Here is a 20,291-nt window from a genome sequence, read left to right on the forward strand (position 1 = left end):
GGGTCTTAGTTGCAGCCTGGGGGATCTTTGCTGCATCATGTGGGATATCTCATGGATTCTCATGATCATAATCTCATGATCAGCTCATGGACTCTCTGGTTGTGGCACATGGGCTTAGTTGCTCCATAGCATGTGGGATCTTAGTTCCCTGACTAAGGACTGAACCCAAGTACCCTGCATTGCAAGGCAAATTCTTTTTCTTTTTTTTAAAAATTATTTATTTATTTTTATCTTTGGTTGTGCTGGGTCTTCGTGGATGTGCATGGGCTTTCTCCAGTTGCAAAGAGCAGAGGCTACTCTTGGTTGTGGTGTGCAGGCTTCTCATGGTGGTGGCTTCTCTTGTTGTGGAGCACAGGCTCTAGGCGGGCGGGCTTCAGTTCACAGGCTCTAGAGCACGTGGGCTCAGTAGCTGTGGTGCAGGGGCTTAGTTGCCCTGTGGCAGATGGGATCTTCCCAGACCAGAGATTGAACCCATGTCCCCTGCATTGACAGGTGGTTTTTTATCCACTGAACCACCAGGGAAGTCCATACACTCCAGGAGTATATATATGGTTCGCCTCTCTGAGTCACTATTTGCCTCACCTAGTTGCAGCACAACCTCACTCTCTTCTGGGTGTTCTATGAGAGGTGTTATCACTCCTCCTGGATTTTCTTATGGAGTTCAAATCTCAAACATTGTTTCAGTGTTCTTATAAGCACCCCAGATTATGTATTCTGATTTTGGGGAAAGCCATTAGAAAACCTTCACAAGGTTACTGTGGCTCCAAGGAATGGCTTAGAAGACAGGTCCACTGCAGGATATTCTTCAGATCCAGGACAGGAGCAGACAGACAGGGCCCTGAGCACAGGAACTGTCCATCTGGTTTAGTTGCTCCTCTTTCCATAATGATCCTGTCCCATCCCCACACTCTTGTCTATTATTAACAGATCCAGAAACCTGATCAGGGCAGCAGCAGCAGCAGAGGGATTTTCTGGGAACCATGCCCAGGAAAGGCCTAGAAGCCCTAAATTGAAATGAAGGGGCAGCTGGCAAAGCGGAAGACCTAAACAGTGTACCTTGACACTGCTGCACAGGCAAGCGTAGGCTCTCCTCCTGACTCTCAGAGGAGACGCCTTAAACTTCTCTGTTCCAGGGCTGGGGTTTCAGAGACTTACTTTCCAGACCATCCAGTCTAACTTCTCACACTTCTGAAATAAAGCTCCCCTTTCTCATTGGTCAAAAAGGAATACTCAAAATATTAAGTTCCACCTAAAAAATAATCTATGAGACCACTGGTTGATTTGGGCTTCCCAGGTGGCACTAGTGGTAAAGAACTCACCTGCCAATGCAGGACACACAAGAGACTTGGGTTCGATCCCTGGGTTGGGAAGATCCCCTGGAGGAGGGCATGGCAACCCACTCCGGTATTCTTGCCTGGAGAATCCTATGGACAGAGGTGCCTGGTGGGCTACAGTCCATGCGGTCATGAAGAGTCGGACACGATTGAAATGACTAAGCACAACTGTTTAACTTAAAAGCCAGGATATATAACTTTGAAAGACAACAGAATACATGGACACTTCCATTCCAGAGAAAACACTCACAAAAACCTTCAGAATAACCCCCCTTTCCCAAAAAATCAAGGTTGGGGGGACAAGAAGGTATAAAAGAAATCAGAGATCAAGATGATAGAGATTAGAATTTAAAATGCAACGCCAGGGCTTCGCTAGTGGCTCAGTGGTAAACAATCTGCCTACCAATGCAAGAGACATGTGTTTGATCGCTGGTCCAGGGAGATCCCACAAGCCTCAGAGCAGCTAAGTCTGTGCACCACAAGAGAAGCCGCAACGAGAAGTTAGCATATTGCAACTAGAGAGTAGGCCCCACTCACAAAAAGCCCATGCAGCAGTAAAGACCCAGCACAGCCAAAAATAAAATCTTAATGCAAAGGGTATGACAGACCACTGTGAGAGATGAAACTTTCAGAAAGTTCACGAAGTAAAATACGACTATATGCTATTTATAAGTCATGTCTCAGAAAGACGGGTCTTAAGGGTTGACAGTTAAAGGAGGGTATCTGGGTGTGGAAGGACTCCAATCTCCTTTTCCTTCAAGACTGTTTTGGCACTATCCATTTCCATGAAATAAAAAAAATTAATTTTATTTTTTCACTTATTTATTTTTGGCTGAGCTGGGTCTTCATTACTTTGCTGGGCTTTTCTCTAGTTCCATGCAAATTTTAGAATCAGCTTGTCAATCTTCACAAAAATAAACCTGCTGGGATTTTACTTAGAATTGAGTTTCACTGGCAGATTAATTTGAGAGAACACGTATCCTTCCGATATTATTTTCCAGTCCATGGAGTGATACATCTCTTCATCTATGTCAGTCTTTTTTTTTGTTTGTTTGTTTACAATTAAGATGTTTCAATTTTTCTTTTTTTGATTTTCAAAATGTACTCATGTTGTTGTCAGGTTGTAAAGTCATCCCTGAAATTTCATTAGGGTTAAAAATGTTTCTCTAATGGTATCTTATATACAATTTAAAGAAATAAAACTAAGTTATTGTGAAACATAGTGAGATTTCTAAATACTTGAGAACATAGACAAGTTCCCACTTTGTTTCCAATAGATATAAGCTAACCTATACCAAGGAAGAAAAATATTAGGTGAATTGACGTATATGACTTGACCACACACCTGTCAATCTTTCTTTCCAGAATGTTGTTTGCAATGTAGAGTCTGCATATCTTTTGGCATATCTATTTTGAGCTATTCAATTTATTATGCTATAATAAACAATATATTTTTGAATGTCATTTTCTATTTATTGTATTTAGAAACACATAATTAACTTTTTTGAGGTGCATATTGACTGTATTCTGTGACCTTGCTAAATTCACTTAATTCTAAGAATCTGTAGATTCTTTTGGATTACTTACATACACAATCATGTTGTCAGCATGTTTTTTTGTTTTTTCCCTTTATTATCTTATTTTCTTGACATCACACTGGCTGGGACCAGTTTAATGATATATAGAGTTGTGATAGTGGACATCCTTATCTTATTCTTCATCTCGTGGAGAATGATTTCAGTATTTTATAACTCAGAAGTTTACTACAGGTTTTTTTAAAATAGAATTTTATCTATTTGGCTGCATCGGGTCTTAGCTGGCGGCACTTGGGACCTTTCCTTGGGGTGCAAACTCTCCAGGTGTGATGAGTGGGTACAGTTGCTCTGAGCGATGAGGGATAGTTCTCTGATCAGAGATCAAACCTGCATCCTTTGCATTCCAAGGTGGACTCATAACCACCGGACCACCAGGGAAGTCCCAATCATAGAATTTTTATTAAGATTTTGTGTTTTCATGAATATGAAACTTTTTCTTTTAAATCTTTAAATTATAAATGAATTTGAATTTTTAGGTCAAAATAATTATGCACAGATATACACATAGGTATATCTACATACACACACATATAAAGATTTTTATTAGATTAAGGATACCCCCTTCTATTCCTGCTTTTCAAAGTTTTTAAAACTCATGAATAGGTATTGAATTTTTTTTTTCCTGTAATATTTATTTAGCTGTATCAGGTCTTAGTTGCAGCACAGGGGATCTTCAATCTTCACTGCGGCATGCAGCATCTTTAGTTTTGGTACGTGGGATCTTACTTTCCTTACCAGGGATCAAACACTAGACCCCAGCATTGGGAGCATGGAGTCTTAGCCACTGGACCAACAGGGAAGTCCCGGTATTGAATTTTATAGTGCTCTTTGCTGCATATATTTAATGATTGTGATTCTTCTCCTGTTTTTTGTTAATTGAATTCAAGCATCAAGTCAATCTTCTACTGTTGCAGTAAACCCAAATCAGATATGACCCATTATCTTTTCTATATGTTGCTAGATTTGACTTGACTGGAAATTTTACATTTGCATTCATAGGAAAGGCTAGCAGCTAGTTTTCCTTGCTTCTAATATCTTTGATAGTTTTTCGTGGCTGAGTTATACTGCTTCAAAATTTAATTTAGTTCAGTTCAGTCGCTCAGTCATGTCAGACTCTTAGTGACCCCATGAATTGCAGCACACCAGGCCTCCCTGTCCATCACCAACTCCCAGAGTTCACTCAGACTCATGTCCATCGAGTCGATGATGCACCCAGCCATCTCATCCTCTGTCGTCCCCTTCTCCTCCTGGCCCCAATCCCTCCCAGCATCAGAGTCTTTTCCAATGAGTCAACTCTTCGCATGAGGTGTCCAAAGTACTGGAGTTTCAGCTTTAGAATCAGTCCTTCCAAAGAACACCCAGGACTGATCTCCTTTAGAATGGACTGGATGGATCTCCTTGCAGTCCAAGGGACTCTCAAGAGTCATCTCCAACACCACGGTTCAAAAGCATCAGTTCTTCGGCGCTCAGCTTTCTTCACAGTCCAATCCTGACATCCATACATGACCACTGGAAAAACCATAGCCTTGACTAGATGGACCTTTGTTGACAAAGTAATGTCTCTGCTTTTGAATACGCTATCTAGGTTGGTCATAACTTTTCTTCCAAGGAGTAAGCGTCTTTTAATTTCATGGCTGCAGTCACCATCTGCAGTGATTTTGGAGCCCAAAAAGTAAAGTCTGACACTGTCTCTACTGTTTCCCCATCTATTTCCCATGAAGTGATGGGACCGAATGCCATGATCTTCGTTTTCTGAATGTTGAGCTTTAAGCCAACTTTTTCACTCTCCTCTTTCACTTTCATCAAGAGGCTTTTTAGTTCCTCTTCACTTTCTGCCTTAAGGGTGGTGTCATCTGCATATCTGAGGTTATTGAGATTTCTCCCGGCAATCTTGATTCCAGCTTGTCCTTCCAGCTCAGTGTTTCTCATGATGTACTCTGCATAGAAGTTAAATAAGCAGGGTGACAATATATAGCCTTGACATACTCCTTTTCCTGTTTGGAACCAGTCTGTTGTTCCATGTCCAGTTCTAACTGTTGCTTCCTGACCTGCATATAGGTTTCTCAAGAGGCAGGTCAGGTGGTCTGGTATTCCCATCTCTTTCAGAATTTTCCAGTTTCTTGCGGTCCACAAAGGCTTTGGCATAGTCAAAAAAGCAGAAATAGATGCATTTCAGGAACTCTCTTGCCTTTTCGATGATCCAGCGGATGTTGGCAATTTGACCTCTGGTTCCTCTGCCTTTTCTAAAACCAACTTGAACATCTGGAAGTTCATGGTTCAAGTATTGCTGAAGCCTGGCTTGGAGAATTTTGAGCATTACTTTACTAGCATGTGAGATGAGTGCAATTGTGCAGTAGTTTGAGCATTCTTTGGCATTGCCTTTCTGTGGAATTGGAATGAAAACTTACCTTTTCCAGTCCTGTGGCCACTGCTGAGTTTTCCAAATTTGCTGGCATATCGAATGCAGCACTTTCACAGCATCATCTTTCGGGATTTGAAATAGCTCAACTGGAATTCCATCATCTCCACTAGCTTTGTTCATAGTGATGCTTTCTAAGGCCCACTTGACTTCACATTCCAGGATGTCTGGCTCTAGATGAGTGATCGCACCATCGTGATTATCTGGGTGGTGAAGATCTTTTTTGTATAGTTCTTCTGTGTATTCTTGCCATCTCTTCTTATTATCTTCTGCTTCTGTTAGGTCCATACCATTTCTGTCCTTTATCAAGCCCATCTTTGCGTGAAATCTTCCCTTGGTGTCTCTATAATTTTCTTGAAGACATCTCTAGTCTTTCCCATTCTGTTGTTTTCCTCTATTTCTTTGCACTGATCGCTGAGGCAGGCTTTCTTATCTCTTCTTGCTATTCTTTGGAATTCTGCATTCAGATGCTTATATCTTTCCTTTTCTCCTTTGCTTTTCCCTTCTCTTCTTTTCACAGCTATTTGTAAGGCCTCCTCAGACAGCCATTTTGCTTTTTTGCATTTCTTTTCCATGGGGATGGTCTTGATCCCTGTCTCCTGTACAATGTCACGAACCTCATTCCATAGTTCATCAGGCACTCTATCAGGTCTAGTCCCTTAAATCTATTTCTCACTTCCACTGTATAATCAATAGGGATTTGATGTAGGTCATACATGAATGGTCTAGTGGTTTTCCCTACTTTCTTCAATTTAAGTCTGAATTTGGCAATAAGGAGTTCGTGATCTGAGCCACACTCAGCTCCTGGTCTTGTTTTTGCTGACTGTATAGAGCTTCTCCATCTTTGGCTGCAAAGAACAGAATCAATCTGATTTCGGTGTTAACCATCTGCTGATCCATGTGTAGAGTCTTCTCTTGTGTTGTTGGAAGAGGGCGTTTGCTATGACCAGTGCATTTTCTTGGCAAACCTCTATTAGCCATTGCCCTGCTTCATTCCGTATTCCAAGGCCAAATTTGCCTGTTACTCCAGGTGTTTCTTGTTTTCCTACTTTTGCATTCCAGTTCCCTATAATGAAAAGGACATCTTTTTGGGGTGTTAGTTCTGAAAGGTCTTGTACGGCTTCATAGAACCATTCAACTTCAGCTTCTTCAGTGTTACTGGTTGGGGCATAGACTTGGATTATTGTGATACTGAATGGTTTGCCTTGGAGACAACAGAGATCGTTCTGTCGTTTTTCAGATTGCATCCAAGTACTGCATCTTGGACTCTTGTTGACCATGATGGCTACTCCTTTTCTGAGGGATTCCTGCCCACAGTAGTAGATAGAATGGTCATCTGAGTTAAATTTCACCCATTCCAGTCCATTTTAGCTCACTGATTCCTAGAATGTTGACATTCACTCTTGCCATCCCGTTTGACCACTTCCAATTTGCCTTGATTTATGGACCTGACATTCCAGGTTCCTATGCAATATTACTCTTTACAGCATCGGACCTTGCTTCTATCACCAGTTACATCCACAGCTGGGTATTGTTTTTGCTTTGGCTCCATCCCTTCATTCTTTCTGGAGTTATTTCTCCACTGATCTCCAGTAGCATATTGGGGACCTACTGACCTGGAGAGTTCCTTGTTCAGTATCCTATCATTTTGCCTTTTCATACTGTTCATGGGGTTCTCAAGGCAAGAATACTGAAGTGGTTTGCCATTCCCTTCTCCAGTGAACCACATTGTGTCAGACCTCTCCACCATGCCCGACCATCCTGGGTGGCCCCACAGGGCATGGCTTAGTTTCATTGAGTTAGACAAGGCTGTGGTCCTAGTGTGATTAGATTGACTAGTTTTCTGTGATTATGGTTACAGTGTGTCTGCCTTCTTGCAACATCTACTGTCTTACTTGGGTTTCTCTTACCTTGGACGTGGGGTATCTCTTTATGGCTGCTCCAGCAAAGCGAAGCCGCTGCTCCTTACCTTGGGTGAGGGGTATCTCCTCACTGCCACCCCTCCCGACCTTGAACATGGAATAGCTCCTCTAAGCCCTCCTGTGCCCACGCAGCCACCGCTCCTTAACTTTAATTCAGACCTGTTTTTTCACTATAGCTTCTGAAGTTCATGAGATTGGTGACTAAGATATAAGTGATGTCTCTTTTATTTCATTTCTAACATTCACTTTTTTCCAGATCAGTCTATAGCTTTATCAGTTTTACTGTTTTTGAGGGAATGACTTTTGGTTACTATACATGTTTTTTTATTTCACTTTTTTTTTTTGGCATTTCTTCTACTTCTTGAATTTGCTATTCTTTCCTAGTTTATGTTTTATCTGGCTGGACAAGGTCCTTGCTGTGGCACTTGGTGTCCCCAGCCGCAGCATACAGGTTTATTTTTTTAGTTGTGGTATTTTTAGTTGCAGCACGTGATTCAGTTCCCTGACCAGGGATTGAACCTGGGCCCCCTGCCAAGTCCTAGCCACTAGACTATCAGGGACATCCCTCTTTCCCAGTTTCTTGACATAAGGTGTCTTCATTACTATTTTTTTTTTTCTAATTTCCTTTGTACTTTTTTTTTTCCTGTGATGAGTGGGTTATTTAGAATTATACTGTTTTATAAGTTAGGGACTTTCCAGTTTTTTACCCCTCTAGCTTAATCCCTCTGTGTTCGGAGAACACTATTATTTTAATTTGGGGGAAAAATTTCCTTACTTATAGCTTACCTGGTAGTTGAGCTATGATCAATTTTGGTGAAAGCTTTTGGTGCAATTACAAATATGTGCATTGTTGGTTGAGTTACAGTATTTTAAGTATGTCAGTTAAGCTAGGCTTGTGTTGTTCAACTCAACCTATTATATCTGCTTTTGAAATACATGTATTTTTAAAAAATGAAATTCTGCAATATTCAGGGAAGAAAAATGTCATTTCGTTCTATTGTTTCTCCATTTCAAATGTTTTCCTTGGACTTTTGATAGAGTAACCTTGCATATTCCTCCTCTTCCCCCTCACACTTCCCCAGCCTTTGAGCAACAGGAATAGTTAGCAAGGGAATCATACATACTGTTAGTAAGGAAGGCATGCTCTGAAGGTTACCAGTACCTCTCCTTGTCCTGTTCCACCACTGAAACAAAGGCTCTCAAGCTTCACAAAAAAGAAGGTGGAAACAGAGGTTGGCTGTCACACTGAGAGCCAGAAACGGATGGAAACAAGTCTGGAAATAGAAGTCTTGAGCCCCGCAAGGAAATGGACATTAAAGTTGGTGATAAAATGTTTCAAGTTTTATCTCTTCATTTAGGGAAGCCTCTCCCACACCAGTACTAGGTTCTGGCCACTACAGCCAGGAGTGAAGTTCTGTTTAAGCAAGATACTTCATCAGAAAAAAGATGCAATCCCAGCCTCCCAAACACCTTTTAAACATCAGTAAGACTCTCCCAAAGGACCTATCCACAAAGGAACCATCACTGCCCTCTTGGTAGGACAGTGTGTGTGTGTAGGTGCACAGAGGTAGAGAGGCAAGGTTGACAAGGATCATCGACCAAAGTGCCTAGATATCTCCACATTGACAAAATCCAATCTCCACAGTTTAAAGGAAAAACTATTGTTATAAAAACAGAAGCATTTTTATTTCAGTCCTGTTGAGGAAGTGAGAGGGACAGCACACACAAAATGAGGGGAGGGGGTCTCTTTATTCACACACAACATCAGGACCAACTACACGGAACAATACCCATTTCCACCCCTCCCCCCAACTCCTACGTGGGGTCCAAGGCCCGCTGAGATTAGATGGTACAAGAATTAAGACACTATTGGCACAGTACAATGGCCAATGCACCGAAAGATGGAGAAGAGAATTTCTCAGGGAGCATAGCCTGGGGCCTCAGCTGCTTCCCCAAAGGAGAGGGAATGAGAAAACTTTGGCTCAGCAGGAAGGCGGTTGGCAAAAATCAGGGTTACCCTAGCTGGACTCTGCAGGGCAGAAACTGCGGGCTGAAGGGAGTCAAGACGTTTATCCAGTCCATGCTGTTCTCTGCTTCCTCCAAGGCCTCTTCTCCTCAGGCTTGAGCTTAGTGAGAGCTGGCCTGGTTCTCCTCTTCATTTTTGAAAGCTGGGGAGTAAGTGCTTATTCTACCCTTCCTACATCTAGGCTACTTCATTACTACTTTCTTGGCTCTAGAGAGACAGAAGCCAACTAATAAGGCCGGCTCCCTTTGTGAAAGTCGGCTTAAAAGAGCCCTTGGGTTGGCAAAACTGCCCCTGCAAAGGTTTTTCTGAGCCTGCCCCTTGTAACTCTCCTCAAATGTGTTCAGACTCACCTTCAACTGTGTAAGATGTGGACTGAAAATATTTGGTCTCTCTAGTTGGGTTATAAATTCCATCTTTGACTGGAGATGAGGATTAGAGAGACAGTAGGTAATGGCAGGTGGAAGGACTGGGGGAAAGCAAGGCAATTTAATCTACATTGGATCGCAGATTCAAACCTCTGGATTATGAATAGAGTCATTTAAAGACCCATAGAAGAAAGGGAGATTCTCTGACACAGTACGAAAAAGTGAAAAATATTACAGAGACAATCTCACAATTCCCACAGACCATAAGGGAATGTGTCCAAAACAAAAGAAAAAAAACGAAAACCAAAAAACCAAAAAACCCAACAATACTGAGTAAGCAAGCAGAGTCCAGTCCTCTATCTTAAATCTGAATAAAATTAACTCATTCAGTTAATACTGCTTCAAGTACAATCATGAAGACACTTGGAATTGTAGATTTACACCAAAACAAAGAATAGGATCAAGGAGCCTATCATCATAAGCCCAGATACCCTTCCTTTTAAAAGTCATCCAGAAAATGTCTCTGAGGACTTGAACTGAAGGTGACATTCATCATCTCCTCTCAATACAATATCCTTCCAGGACAGTCTGGTGAATTAAGACGCCTGTTTTAAGTTTAGGAAAGTGAAGAAGGGAAGAGCACTGAGATTTGGAAAAGCTAGCAGCGAAAGCCAGAAGCGAGGTTAAGGTCCTTGTGGCATCCAGAACTGGGGGTAGAAGAATGGAGAAGGGAAGGGAAATAGGTGGTGGGTTCCTGCTGTCCTTTGGCTTCATATCCTTCCCCTGCCTCCCATTTCCCCCAACAGCTCACGCAGCTATTGGCCTCCTAGAGGGGATGTAATGCCCAGACCAACTTTTTATTGAGCTTATGCAGCTAACAGACTTGTAAACAGTGCCAACTGACAAAAGGTTTGCTGAATATTACAGCTTGTGTCCACTAAACACATCTCTCTCTAAGATTAAAAATAAAAATCCAAAGTAAACAAATACTGAGAGAGAGGATGGAGTGACACATCTCGAGTCTTCCAGGAAGGCAAAAGAAGAAAACGCCACATGGTTTGGTCCCAGGCGTTCACCGTGCCTAGAGCGCTGCTGCTGCCACCAGTCTCCCCTCCCTACCAGTGGCTGAGTAGAGGTGAGGGAGAAGGGTCATCGTGGGCCTGCTGCAAATACAGCATTTGCTGGTGTTGACACCCTCCTTGGCTGTGGCGGCAGACTGCTGTGTCAGGAGCCCGTTTCCTGGGAGTAGCAGAGAGAGCCCAGGTCCTGAAGGCAGCCTGAGATGGCAGCTCATACACCTCAGTGGGGGTACCGTGCCCCTTTTCTCCAGTGCAGTTCAGCATTGAGGTCGTCTATTCCCAGTCGGCGGTGATAAAACCTGAGCTGTTTTCCTTGCAGGTTCCCCCTCCCTCCCCCAACTTGCGGGGAGTAGTGGGAGGGGATGGGGGAAGATCACTGAGGGGGCAGGGGAATCCCCCGGGGATCAGTGACCTGACCCTCTTGCAGGTTCTTCACCAGTTGTGCAAGCCAGCGTTTGGTGGTGGTGTCATCTTTTAGCACCTGGGCGAAGGTCGTATCCTTCAGCTGGTCAGGGAGACACTGCCTGAGTGCTTCACGTGCCCTACATCAAAAACAAACCAACCAGGGAGACCAAACAAATAAACCCACATTGGGGGACAGGAAAGACCCCTTTTCTTAGATATAAATATACAGAATCCTGGGAATCTATGGCTCTGTCAAGTACTTTAAGAAGCCACTAAAATTCTCTAAAGCTTATATTAGACATAGGCTTAGAGACCTCCAGGATCTGTTGTCTGTAAACATTTTCAGAATGTTTTCCCTACATTGAACTTTGTGACAAAGCAAATAGAATAAAATGATGCAACAATTTACTTCAAACTACTTTCTGATTTATTACAGTTGTCGAAATACTCATGTTAAAAATATATGGGTGACAGTAAACAAAACATTCCAAAATCAGAACATTAACAGGGGATATGACCTGATTCATAAAAATTTGTGTCTTTCCAAAAACAGCTTCAGTTTTACGTTAAAACTCTTATGAGATGAGCAGTAAAACTACTGTAAAGTTACTATCAGATGAACTTTCAAATATTTCATTTTCTTTAAAATATTACCAGTAAAAGTCAAATCTGAAAACTCATAAAGGTAAATTAACTATTTATAAGGCTGTTTTTTTTTTTTAAGTTATGGCTTTTGTACTTAGCCTAGTTTCTTTTACAAGGAGAGTTTTAAATAAATGTATTTTCAAACTTGGTGAAGTCAGGAACCACTAAAGAACAGGAGAAAATGGTCAAAGAAATACTTAGGGCTTAAATAACCTCAGTGGCAGGAGTTCACATTAATCAAGTTATCCCCATTCCTAGGAACATAGAAATCATCCCATTATGTGATTTAGCACAATATGAGCAAGTGGCTTTCAGCATAAATTATGGATTTACAAAGCAAAGAGGTCAAATTTTTCTAAAATGCACTGTATCTACAATGTATGATTTCTGGCACAAAGAAATAGGGAGGTAAAATAATTAGCTCAAGCACTTTACAGGAATCAAGAGGAGAACTAGAGATACAATTCAACAGCCTTCTGGGCTTGCTCCTTTCTTAAGAGATCTTTGAAAATATACTTTTCTTTCTGACCGCCGAGAGTAGAACAGAAAGCTCAAACCACAGGAGTAATGGATCATGAGATTCACTGTCTGAACTCTCGGGAATTTTAGAGTAGGGTACACAGTTTTGGTGGGGAGACAACACTCTGATGGATTTTCAAATTTAGCATTTCAGATTTTGAAAGAAATTAATCAAGGTCTGTCTCAGACGAGCTGAATCAGTTTTATCCCTTCCCTGTCCTAAAGATATAGAAGCCATGACATGAGATGGGGCAGACACTTATCAGAGTATTTCCCCAAAGTCCTATACATTCTATAAATGTTTACCTGGGGTTATCTGAGAGTCGAAGGTAACATCTTACTACATGCTTCAGCAAACGGGCGGAAGGTTCTTTGGATAGCTGCAGGACCATCTTACCCTGTTTCCCCCAAAACAAAGTGGGGTAGGAAAGAACATACAAAACACAGAATAACCCTAGTTGGTTTCAGAGACCAGATATTGCGAGAACTGTTATACAAGGTTTCATGGTTGTTGTTTCCTGTTGGGAGACTGAAGTAGCTCAGTGTTGACTGCAAAGAAACTAAGTTGTGTGATCAGAAGCCCTGGTGGTCCAGTGGTTAAGAATCCTCCTTGCAATGCAGGGGGACTCGGGATCAATCCCTGGTTGGGGAACTAAGATCCCACATATCCTGGGGCAACTAAGCCTACACAACTACTGAGCCTGTGCGCTCTAAAGCCCAGGTGTCACAACTAGAAAGAAGCCTACGCGCTCCAACAGAAGATCCCCCATGCCACAGCTAAGATCCAACACGGCCAAATAAATAAAAAAGGTAAAGGAAAGAACTCACCAAGATCATGGCGACATGGGAGAAACGCTCATATGTCTGACATATATAAGCCAAACCAGTGTCATCTAAGAGGATCTTCTGGAGGATAAATGTGGCAACCTGGAGTAAAACAAAATTAGGGAGTCTAAAACATTGCTCAGACTTGTCTTCCAACTGTCTACTCCTCCCCTAGGAATAACCATGAAGCAGAAAACTAAGAAAATATCCTTGCATTCTAGATAACTTAATTATGACAACTTATGTACAGTACAAAAAAATTAATAAATATTACCATATTCAACATTATGTGCCAGAATTTTTCCTAAAGCTGTAACATTCCTTATCTTATTTTCACAACAAACCTATGAGGTAGGTACCATTGTTATTTTACTTAAAAAGAGAAGGTAATTATCAGAGTCTTAAAAACAGGTTTTCTTAGTTATTGAACACCTATGTGCCAGGTATAACCGTTAATCGATCAATAACTTGCCAGGTTAAGATCCCAAGCAACAAAGTGACTAAATCAGAGTTGAGATCCAAACCTAGTTAAACACAGAGCCTCCTACTTTTCCATGGGCCAAGATGATTTCAGAAAGGCAGCCATGCCTCATCTCTTCCAAATGAGTTAGGTATGATTTTTCCTATTCTTAAAAATACCGTTAAGAAAATAAGATTTTTAAGCCTCCCTTCACAAACTTCCAACAGTAGTAAAGAATACACTCCATTTAAGCTCAATTTAAGCTCATTAACTCTTACACAGATGGGGTTAAAAAAGTTTTAATTCAATTCAAATGATTATTATAAATGATTCTCTCCCTTAGCTGCTCATCAGAATCAACTGTGGGACTTATTTGTTTTATTTTACTGTTTTACTGGTGTATAACATTGTGGTTAGCTAAATAATGGTCCCCAAACATATCCAGGTCGTAATCACTAAACCCTGGGGATGCTACTTCATAAGGCAAAAGGTACTTTTGCAGATGTGACTGTTAAGAATTTTGGGGGGATTAACCATCTTGGATGATCCAGGTGGGCCCTAAAGGTCATTATCGCAAGGGTTCTTATAAAAGGGAAGTGGAGGGAGATGTGACCATAACAAAGGTGATGTGACAGATGCAGAGATTTGAACATGGTACACCGCTGGCTATCAAGAAGGAAGAGGGAAGAATAGCCAAGATGTGCAATCCTAAAAGCTGAAAAAGGCAGTTCACCTGCCAATGCAGGAGACACGGGTTTGATCCTTGATCTGGGAAGATCCCACATTTCTCAGAGCAACTGGGCCCATGTACAACTACTGAGCCTGTGCCCTGTAGCCCAGGAGCCTCAACTATCGAAGCTTAAGCCCTAGAGTCCATGCTCTGCAACGAGAGAAACCACTGCAATGAGAAGTCTGCACACTAAAACTAAAGAGGAGCCCCCGTTCGCCACAATTAGAGAAAGCCCGTGTAGCAACAAAGACCCAGCACAGCAAAAAATAAACAAATAAAGTCATATATATATATATAAAGAAAGCTGAAAAAAAGCAAGGGAAGAGATTCATTCCTAGAGTCTCCAGAAGCAATGCCATCCTTACCAGCACCCTGACTTAAGCTGGTTAAACTGATTTACGGTTTCTGGCTTCCAGAACCATAAGAGAATAAACTGGTGGTGTTTTAAGCCACCAAGCTCGTGGCAATTTTTTATAGCACCAATAAGAAAATCAAACAAACATATACACAATAAAATGTGTTAAGTGTACTAATCTTAAGTGTATTTTGATTTTTACCTATTCCACATCTGTGAACCACAACCAGATTAAAATACAGAACATTAGGAAGTTGGGATTTACATAAACACAATACTATAAGCTGACTCATTAGAAAAGACCCTGATGCTGGGAAAGATTGAAGGGAGGAGGAAAAGGGGACTACAGAGGATGAGATGGTTGGATGGCACCACGACTCAATGGAAATGAGTGTGAGCAAGCTCTGGGAGATGGTGAAGGTCAGGGAAGTCTGGCACGCTGCAGTCCATGGAGTTGCAAAGAGTCAGACACAACTGAGTGACTGAACAACAACAATATAAACAGATAACCAACAAGGACCAATTGTATAGCACAGGGAACTATACTCAGTATCTTCTAATAATCTACAGTGGAAGAGAGTATGTATCTATATATTCTATATACTTCAATAAAAATAAAATAATGGTCATACGGTATGAACTCATATGTGCCTGGCTTCTTTCATCTGACGTAATATCACCTATGCTGCATATATCAACAGTTCATTCTTAACTACTGTGTAGTTTATTTTGCAAATATATTACAGTTTACCTTTCATGAGCAAAAGTGCCATAAACACTCCTATACATGTTCTGATGCCCATAAGAGCTCATTTTCTGGGTATGTGTGTGTGCGCCATGTGCCTTGTGGGACTTTAGTTTCTCGACCAGGGATCGAATCTGGGCCCTTGGCAGTGAAAGCATGGAGTCCTAACCGCCAAGGAATTCTGTAGAGCTCATTTTTCTTGGGTATATATGCAGGAGTGGGACTGCTGAGTCATAGGGTAGACTTATGTTTATAGTGGGTACCACTGAACAGCTTTCCAAAAGAACATACTATACACTTACCCAGAGGGATTTAAAAAAACAGAAAACAAACAAAAAAAACCACACAAATGTCCATACTTTATCATTCTGGACAACGGTTCAGTAGGTCAGAGATGGAACCTGGACACTGATGTTTTTAAAACACTTGACAAGTGATCATGTCACACAGCCTTGATTGAGAACCTCTGTTTTACCTGATGCCTACCATGGCAAGGCCTGAGACTAAGGATTTGTACATGAAAAGTGAACACGAGAAGGTCTTTGCCTGCATGGAGCAAAAGAAGACAGACATGCCAGAAACTGACTACAAACCATGTACTAAGGCAGGATAGGAGCAGCATTCTAATTGAAGTGTAAAGGTCGATGGGAACTTCCAAACATCAAGGATGAATTAATTTTAGTAATAGGCAAGGAATGAAAACAGGGGAGGGATCGTTAGGATGGGGGCTCCTGGAAGAAATGTCAAAAAAGAAAAAATGAATCTTTTTCTGTCCCAGCCGTAAGAAGCCAACTTGAAAAACACCTATTGACAGGCAACTATGAATTTAAAAACAACAGAATACAGTTGTAACCATTCCAATCCTGTCCCAGAAATCCACTGAAATTAACAAAATAAATTAAGGAAGAAATGAGAAAAGAAAAGCATGAACACAGATCACATGTCACTTATCCTTTGTGTGTTTAGTAGAAAGTTGAAGGCAGAGGTATAAATCCTCTCTAAAACACACACCCTAGACTGGCAGGCTGGGTGGAAAAGTATTCAGAGGCAAAACACTTGACTTAAAAACAGCCAACTTCAGCTTATAACATCTCTCTTTCCATCCATTATTTTTAAACAAACAGCAATCCTGGACAGAAAGACTCCCACAGGGAAACTTTTATAGAGACATAACCCAAGAAACGGTAGCAAGTAATACTTATCTGCATTTTCAAGGAAACTGAAGCAAATATGAACTTTGAAAAACATTTTTAAAAAGTTAAAAGAAAATACAAAATTCAAAGAAGAGCTGAAACAACAGGAGAAGTGAGAAGCAGAGACTAGAGGAAAAAAATTAATACAAAATTAAAACTGCTACATGTATACATAAAATATTTATAGAAAGATTCTACAAGAAAGTAATAATACTGGTTACTACTGAGAAGAACTGAGAGGTAAGGTAGAAGACTTACATTTTTTGCTTGTATACCCACTTGTAGTAGCACATGAATTTTTACTTTATTTGTACTGCATATTCACAACAAACAAACTTTAAATGATTACATCTGCTTATATCCAACTCAGCAATACTTACCTAATTAAAAATTAAAGTGAGCAGTCAATGTGACCAGATATACTTTAGAAGCAGAGGTTAGATACTGCTAAAAACAGCAACATGGAAAAGTAGCCTTGAGAAAAATCACATTGTATGAAATTAAATATAGAAAGTAATTAGAGGGTGAGAAGAGACATATGAAAAATAGACAATACAGCATAACCGATGTTGCTTAAGCAAGAGGCCAAAACAAAGGGGAAACTATAAACATTAACAGCAACAAAAAAGACACAATGAGTAGGCTCTTTCAGAAAAAAATCTGACAAGGAAAATATTAGGCTGACTCAAGATTTCACAACATTCAGTACCAGAAGACAACATGGCTATGATAATGGAGTTCTGAGAGGGAAAACAGAGGTAAGAATTCTATAACCAGTTACATTATCATCCATGGTTAAAACACAAAGCAGGCAGAAGCTCAAGTATATATATACATACTTGATTATGTATAAAGAATGTCTAGAAAAATATACCTGTGGAGTCAGAAGGGGGTTCAGATAAAAGGGAGAAATTTAATGTTTAACTTGATATTCTTCTGATGGTTCTAGGTTCTTAAATCATCATTATATAACAATTTTTATTCAAAAGAGAAAAAAACATTCATGAAAGTTTCAAAAACCTGAAGGGAGGCAGAAAAAGATAACTCAACCATGAAGTAGTAGTCCAACAGTCAACACAACATAGAATCTAATTAAGATAAAAACACACACCGTTTTAGAAAGTTCACTTCCAGATTCCATAATTCGCAAACACAAAGGGATAATTTCTGTTGTCAATAGAAAGTTGATTACTTCTTGCTCATCTGTTTTCACCAGAGCCCCTAAAGAAAATATGGACAAACAAAATTACTTCAGAGTCAGGGTTTCCAACTAAAATTGTTCATCAGTCTAGTTGTGGAACTTAAATAACATACAACACAAACTGTGGTTTATATGTCAGAGAATCAGATTCAAACCCTGGCTTAAAAAAAAAAAGGAGCAAGAAAAGCACAGGTTGACTGTTGACACTAAAAGATCAGGTACAAAATTTGTTCCATCACATAGTTAGCATCAGTTTAGCTACTTAAATAATTGTTCTATCACTTTGGTAGACAATCACACAATAATTCACCATCTCTTCTCCATGTACTTTAGGTAAGAGAGAATTCTTGTTGTCATTGTTGTCTTAGCTTCTTAATCATGTTGGACTCTGAGACCCCGTAGACCATAGCCCACCAGGCTCCTCTGTCCACGTGATTTCCCAGGCAAGAATACTGGAGTGGGTTGCCACTTCCTTCTCCAGGGGATCTTCCTGATACAGGGATCAAATCTGCATCTCCTGCACTGGCAGATGGATTCTGTGCCCCTGAGCCACCAGGGCAAAGTAGTGAGGTATTAGTTGCTCAGTTGTGTCCAACCCTTTGTGACCCGGTGGACTGTATAGCCTTCCAGGCCCCTCTGTCCATGGAATTCTTCAGGCAAGAAAACTGAAGTGGGTTGTTATTCCTTTCTCCAGGGGATTTTTCCACCCCAGGGATTGAACCCAGGTCTCCTGCATTGCAGGAAGATTCTTTACGGTCTCAGCCACCAGGGAAGCCCTGGTGAGAAAAGTTCTGTATCAGTATTAAAGCATACTCTCAGGTACAAAGAAACAATGCCCTCTGAATCCTACTCACAATAGGTATGAATGACTTCCTGGTTATTTAATTGCCCCCCTTTCCCCAACAAGCAAAACACTGTAGGGCATACCTAAACAAAAAACACAAACCTAGATTCTCATGCTGGTTCCACCAAAGTTAGATAAAGTTACCTTCACTTTGCAAGCCTCTGCTATTTTAATTCACAAGAGCTAGACAAGTAATTTCCAAAATTAGCCCAATTCTACTACTCTGCTGGTTTCTAAAGTGACACTACTGACCAGATGACAGACACAATTCAGTGATATCCTCTCCATTCTGTATACAGGAAGGCAAAGTCCCATTAAACAAATTACTTCCCTGAGTGGTTCAATGCTTCGCTAGCTTTTATATCAAAGGCCTTAGTCTGGACCTGTAATAACTATAGTCAATTACTTCAGAAGAAAGTGGTATCATTTGCTTTAACCACAACTGGCAATCTATAAATACTACATCTTTAAACAGCACAAACCATAACTAACTAATATGGCCTACAACAGATGTCAAATTACTATCTCATTTAGACTTTTTACATATGGGTCTAAAATCCATCTTGAATTAATTTTGTATAGAGTACAAGATATGGGTCATGGTTCATTGCTTTACATACGAATATCCAATTGTTCTACCACCATTTATTGAAAAGACTATCCTTTCTTCACTAAACTCTCTTTGTGTCTTTGTCAAAAATCCAATTGACCTGATTTGTGTGGGTCTATTTCTGTACTCTCCACTCTGCTCTCTAAGTCCTTATTTTCTCCAACACCACAATATCTTGACTTTTGTAGCTTTCCAGTAGATCTGGAAATTAGGTAGACTGTATCTTCCAACTTTATTTCCTTCTTTTTAAAAAATGGATATTCTAGTTTATTTGTCTTTTCAGATACAATCTTAGGATCACCAAGGGCTTCTCTTGTGGCTCAGCTGGTAAAGAATCTGCCTGCAATGCGGGAGACCTGGATTTGATCCCTGGGTTGGAAAAATCCCCTGGAGAAGGGAAAGGCTACACTCAGCCTAGAGAATTCCACGGCTCACAAAGAGTCAGACACGACTGAGAGACTTTCACTAGGTTCACCAATTTCTATTAAAAGCTTCTACTGGAATTTTGTTAGAATTGCTCTAAAACTATACATCATTTGTGGGCAGAATGACATCGTTAATATTGAATCATTGATATACCAATTGATAAACATGGTTTATCTCTAAATTTATTTAGGTTTTCTCCGATTTCTTTTATCATTGCTTTATAGTTTGTAACTACAGACTTTGCACATATTTATACCGAAGTTTTTCAAATATTTTGGTAAAATTTCAATTTCTATTTAGCTCAAGCATACCAAAATATGACTAACTTTTATGTACTAACTCTGTATCCTACAACCTTATTAAGTTCACCAGTACTAGTAGCTTTTTTCTGTCGATTCTTCAACACAGGTTGTCTATGAATAGACAATCTTATTTTTTCTTCTTTTAAAAAAATTTTAACTGAAGTATAGCTGCTATACAATAATACTATCTACCATATTGCCGCAAGTTTCTGCATCTATGTTCATCAGGGATGCTGGTCTATAATCTTTTTTCTGCTTTCATTATCAGAGTATTGCTGGCTTCATCAAGAG

The 20,291-nt window shown here is 40.4% G+C and overlaps 1 protein-coding gene across 1 annotated transcript in view; it reads right to left on the reverse strand.

Moving 5' to 3' along the window:
* Nucleotides 8,916–20,291, reverse strand: part of CNOT9 (CCR4-NOT transcription complex subunit 9) — a 31,361-nt gene continuing 19,985 nt past the window's right edge. Inside the window, exons 5-8 of the mRNA XM_018059449.1 lie at nt 17,729–17,838; nt 13,138–13,236; nt 12,616–12,707; nt 8,916–11,282 (exon numbers count right to left, since the gene is read on the reverse strand). Coding sequence (XP_017914938.1) covers nt 11,114–11,282; nt 12,616–12,707; nt 13,138–13,236; nt 17,729–17,838 — 470 coding nt within the window. The 3' untranslated portion in view covers nt 8,916–11,113. The remainder of the gene's footprint in view (nt 11,283–12,615; nt 12,708–13,137; nt 13,237–17,728; nt 17,839–20,291) is intronic.

This window comes from Capra hircus, chromosome 2 (genome assembly GCF_001704415.2).
Source record: "Capra hircus breed San Clemente chromosome 2, ASM170441v1, whole genome shotgun sequence".
Lineage (NCBI taxonomy): Eukaryota > Metazoa > Chordata > Mammalia > Artiodactyla > Bovidae > Capra > Capra hircus.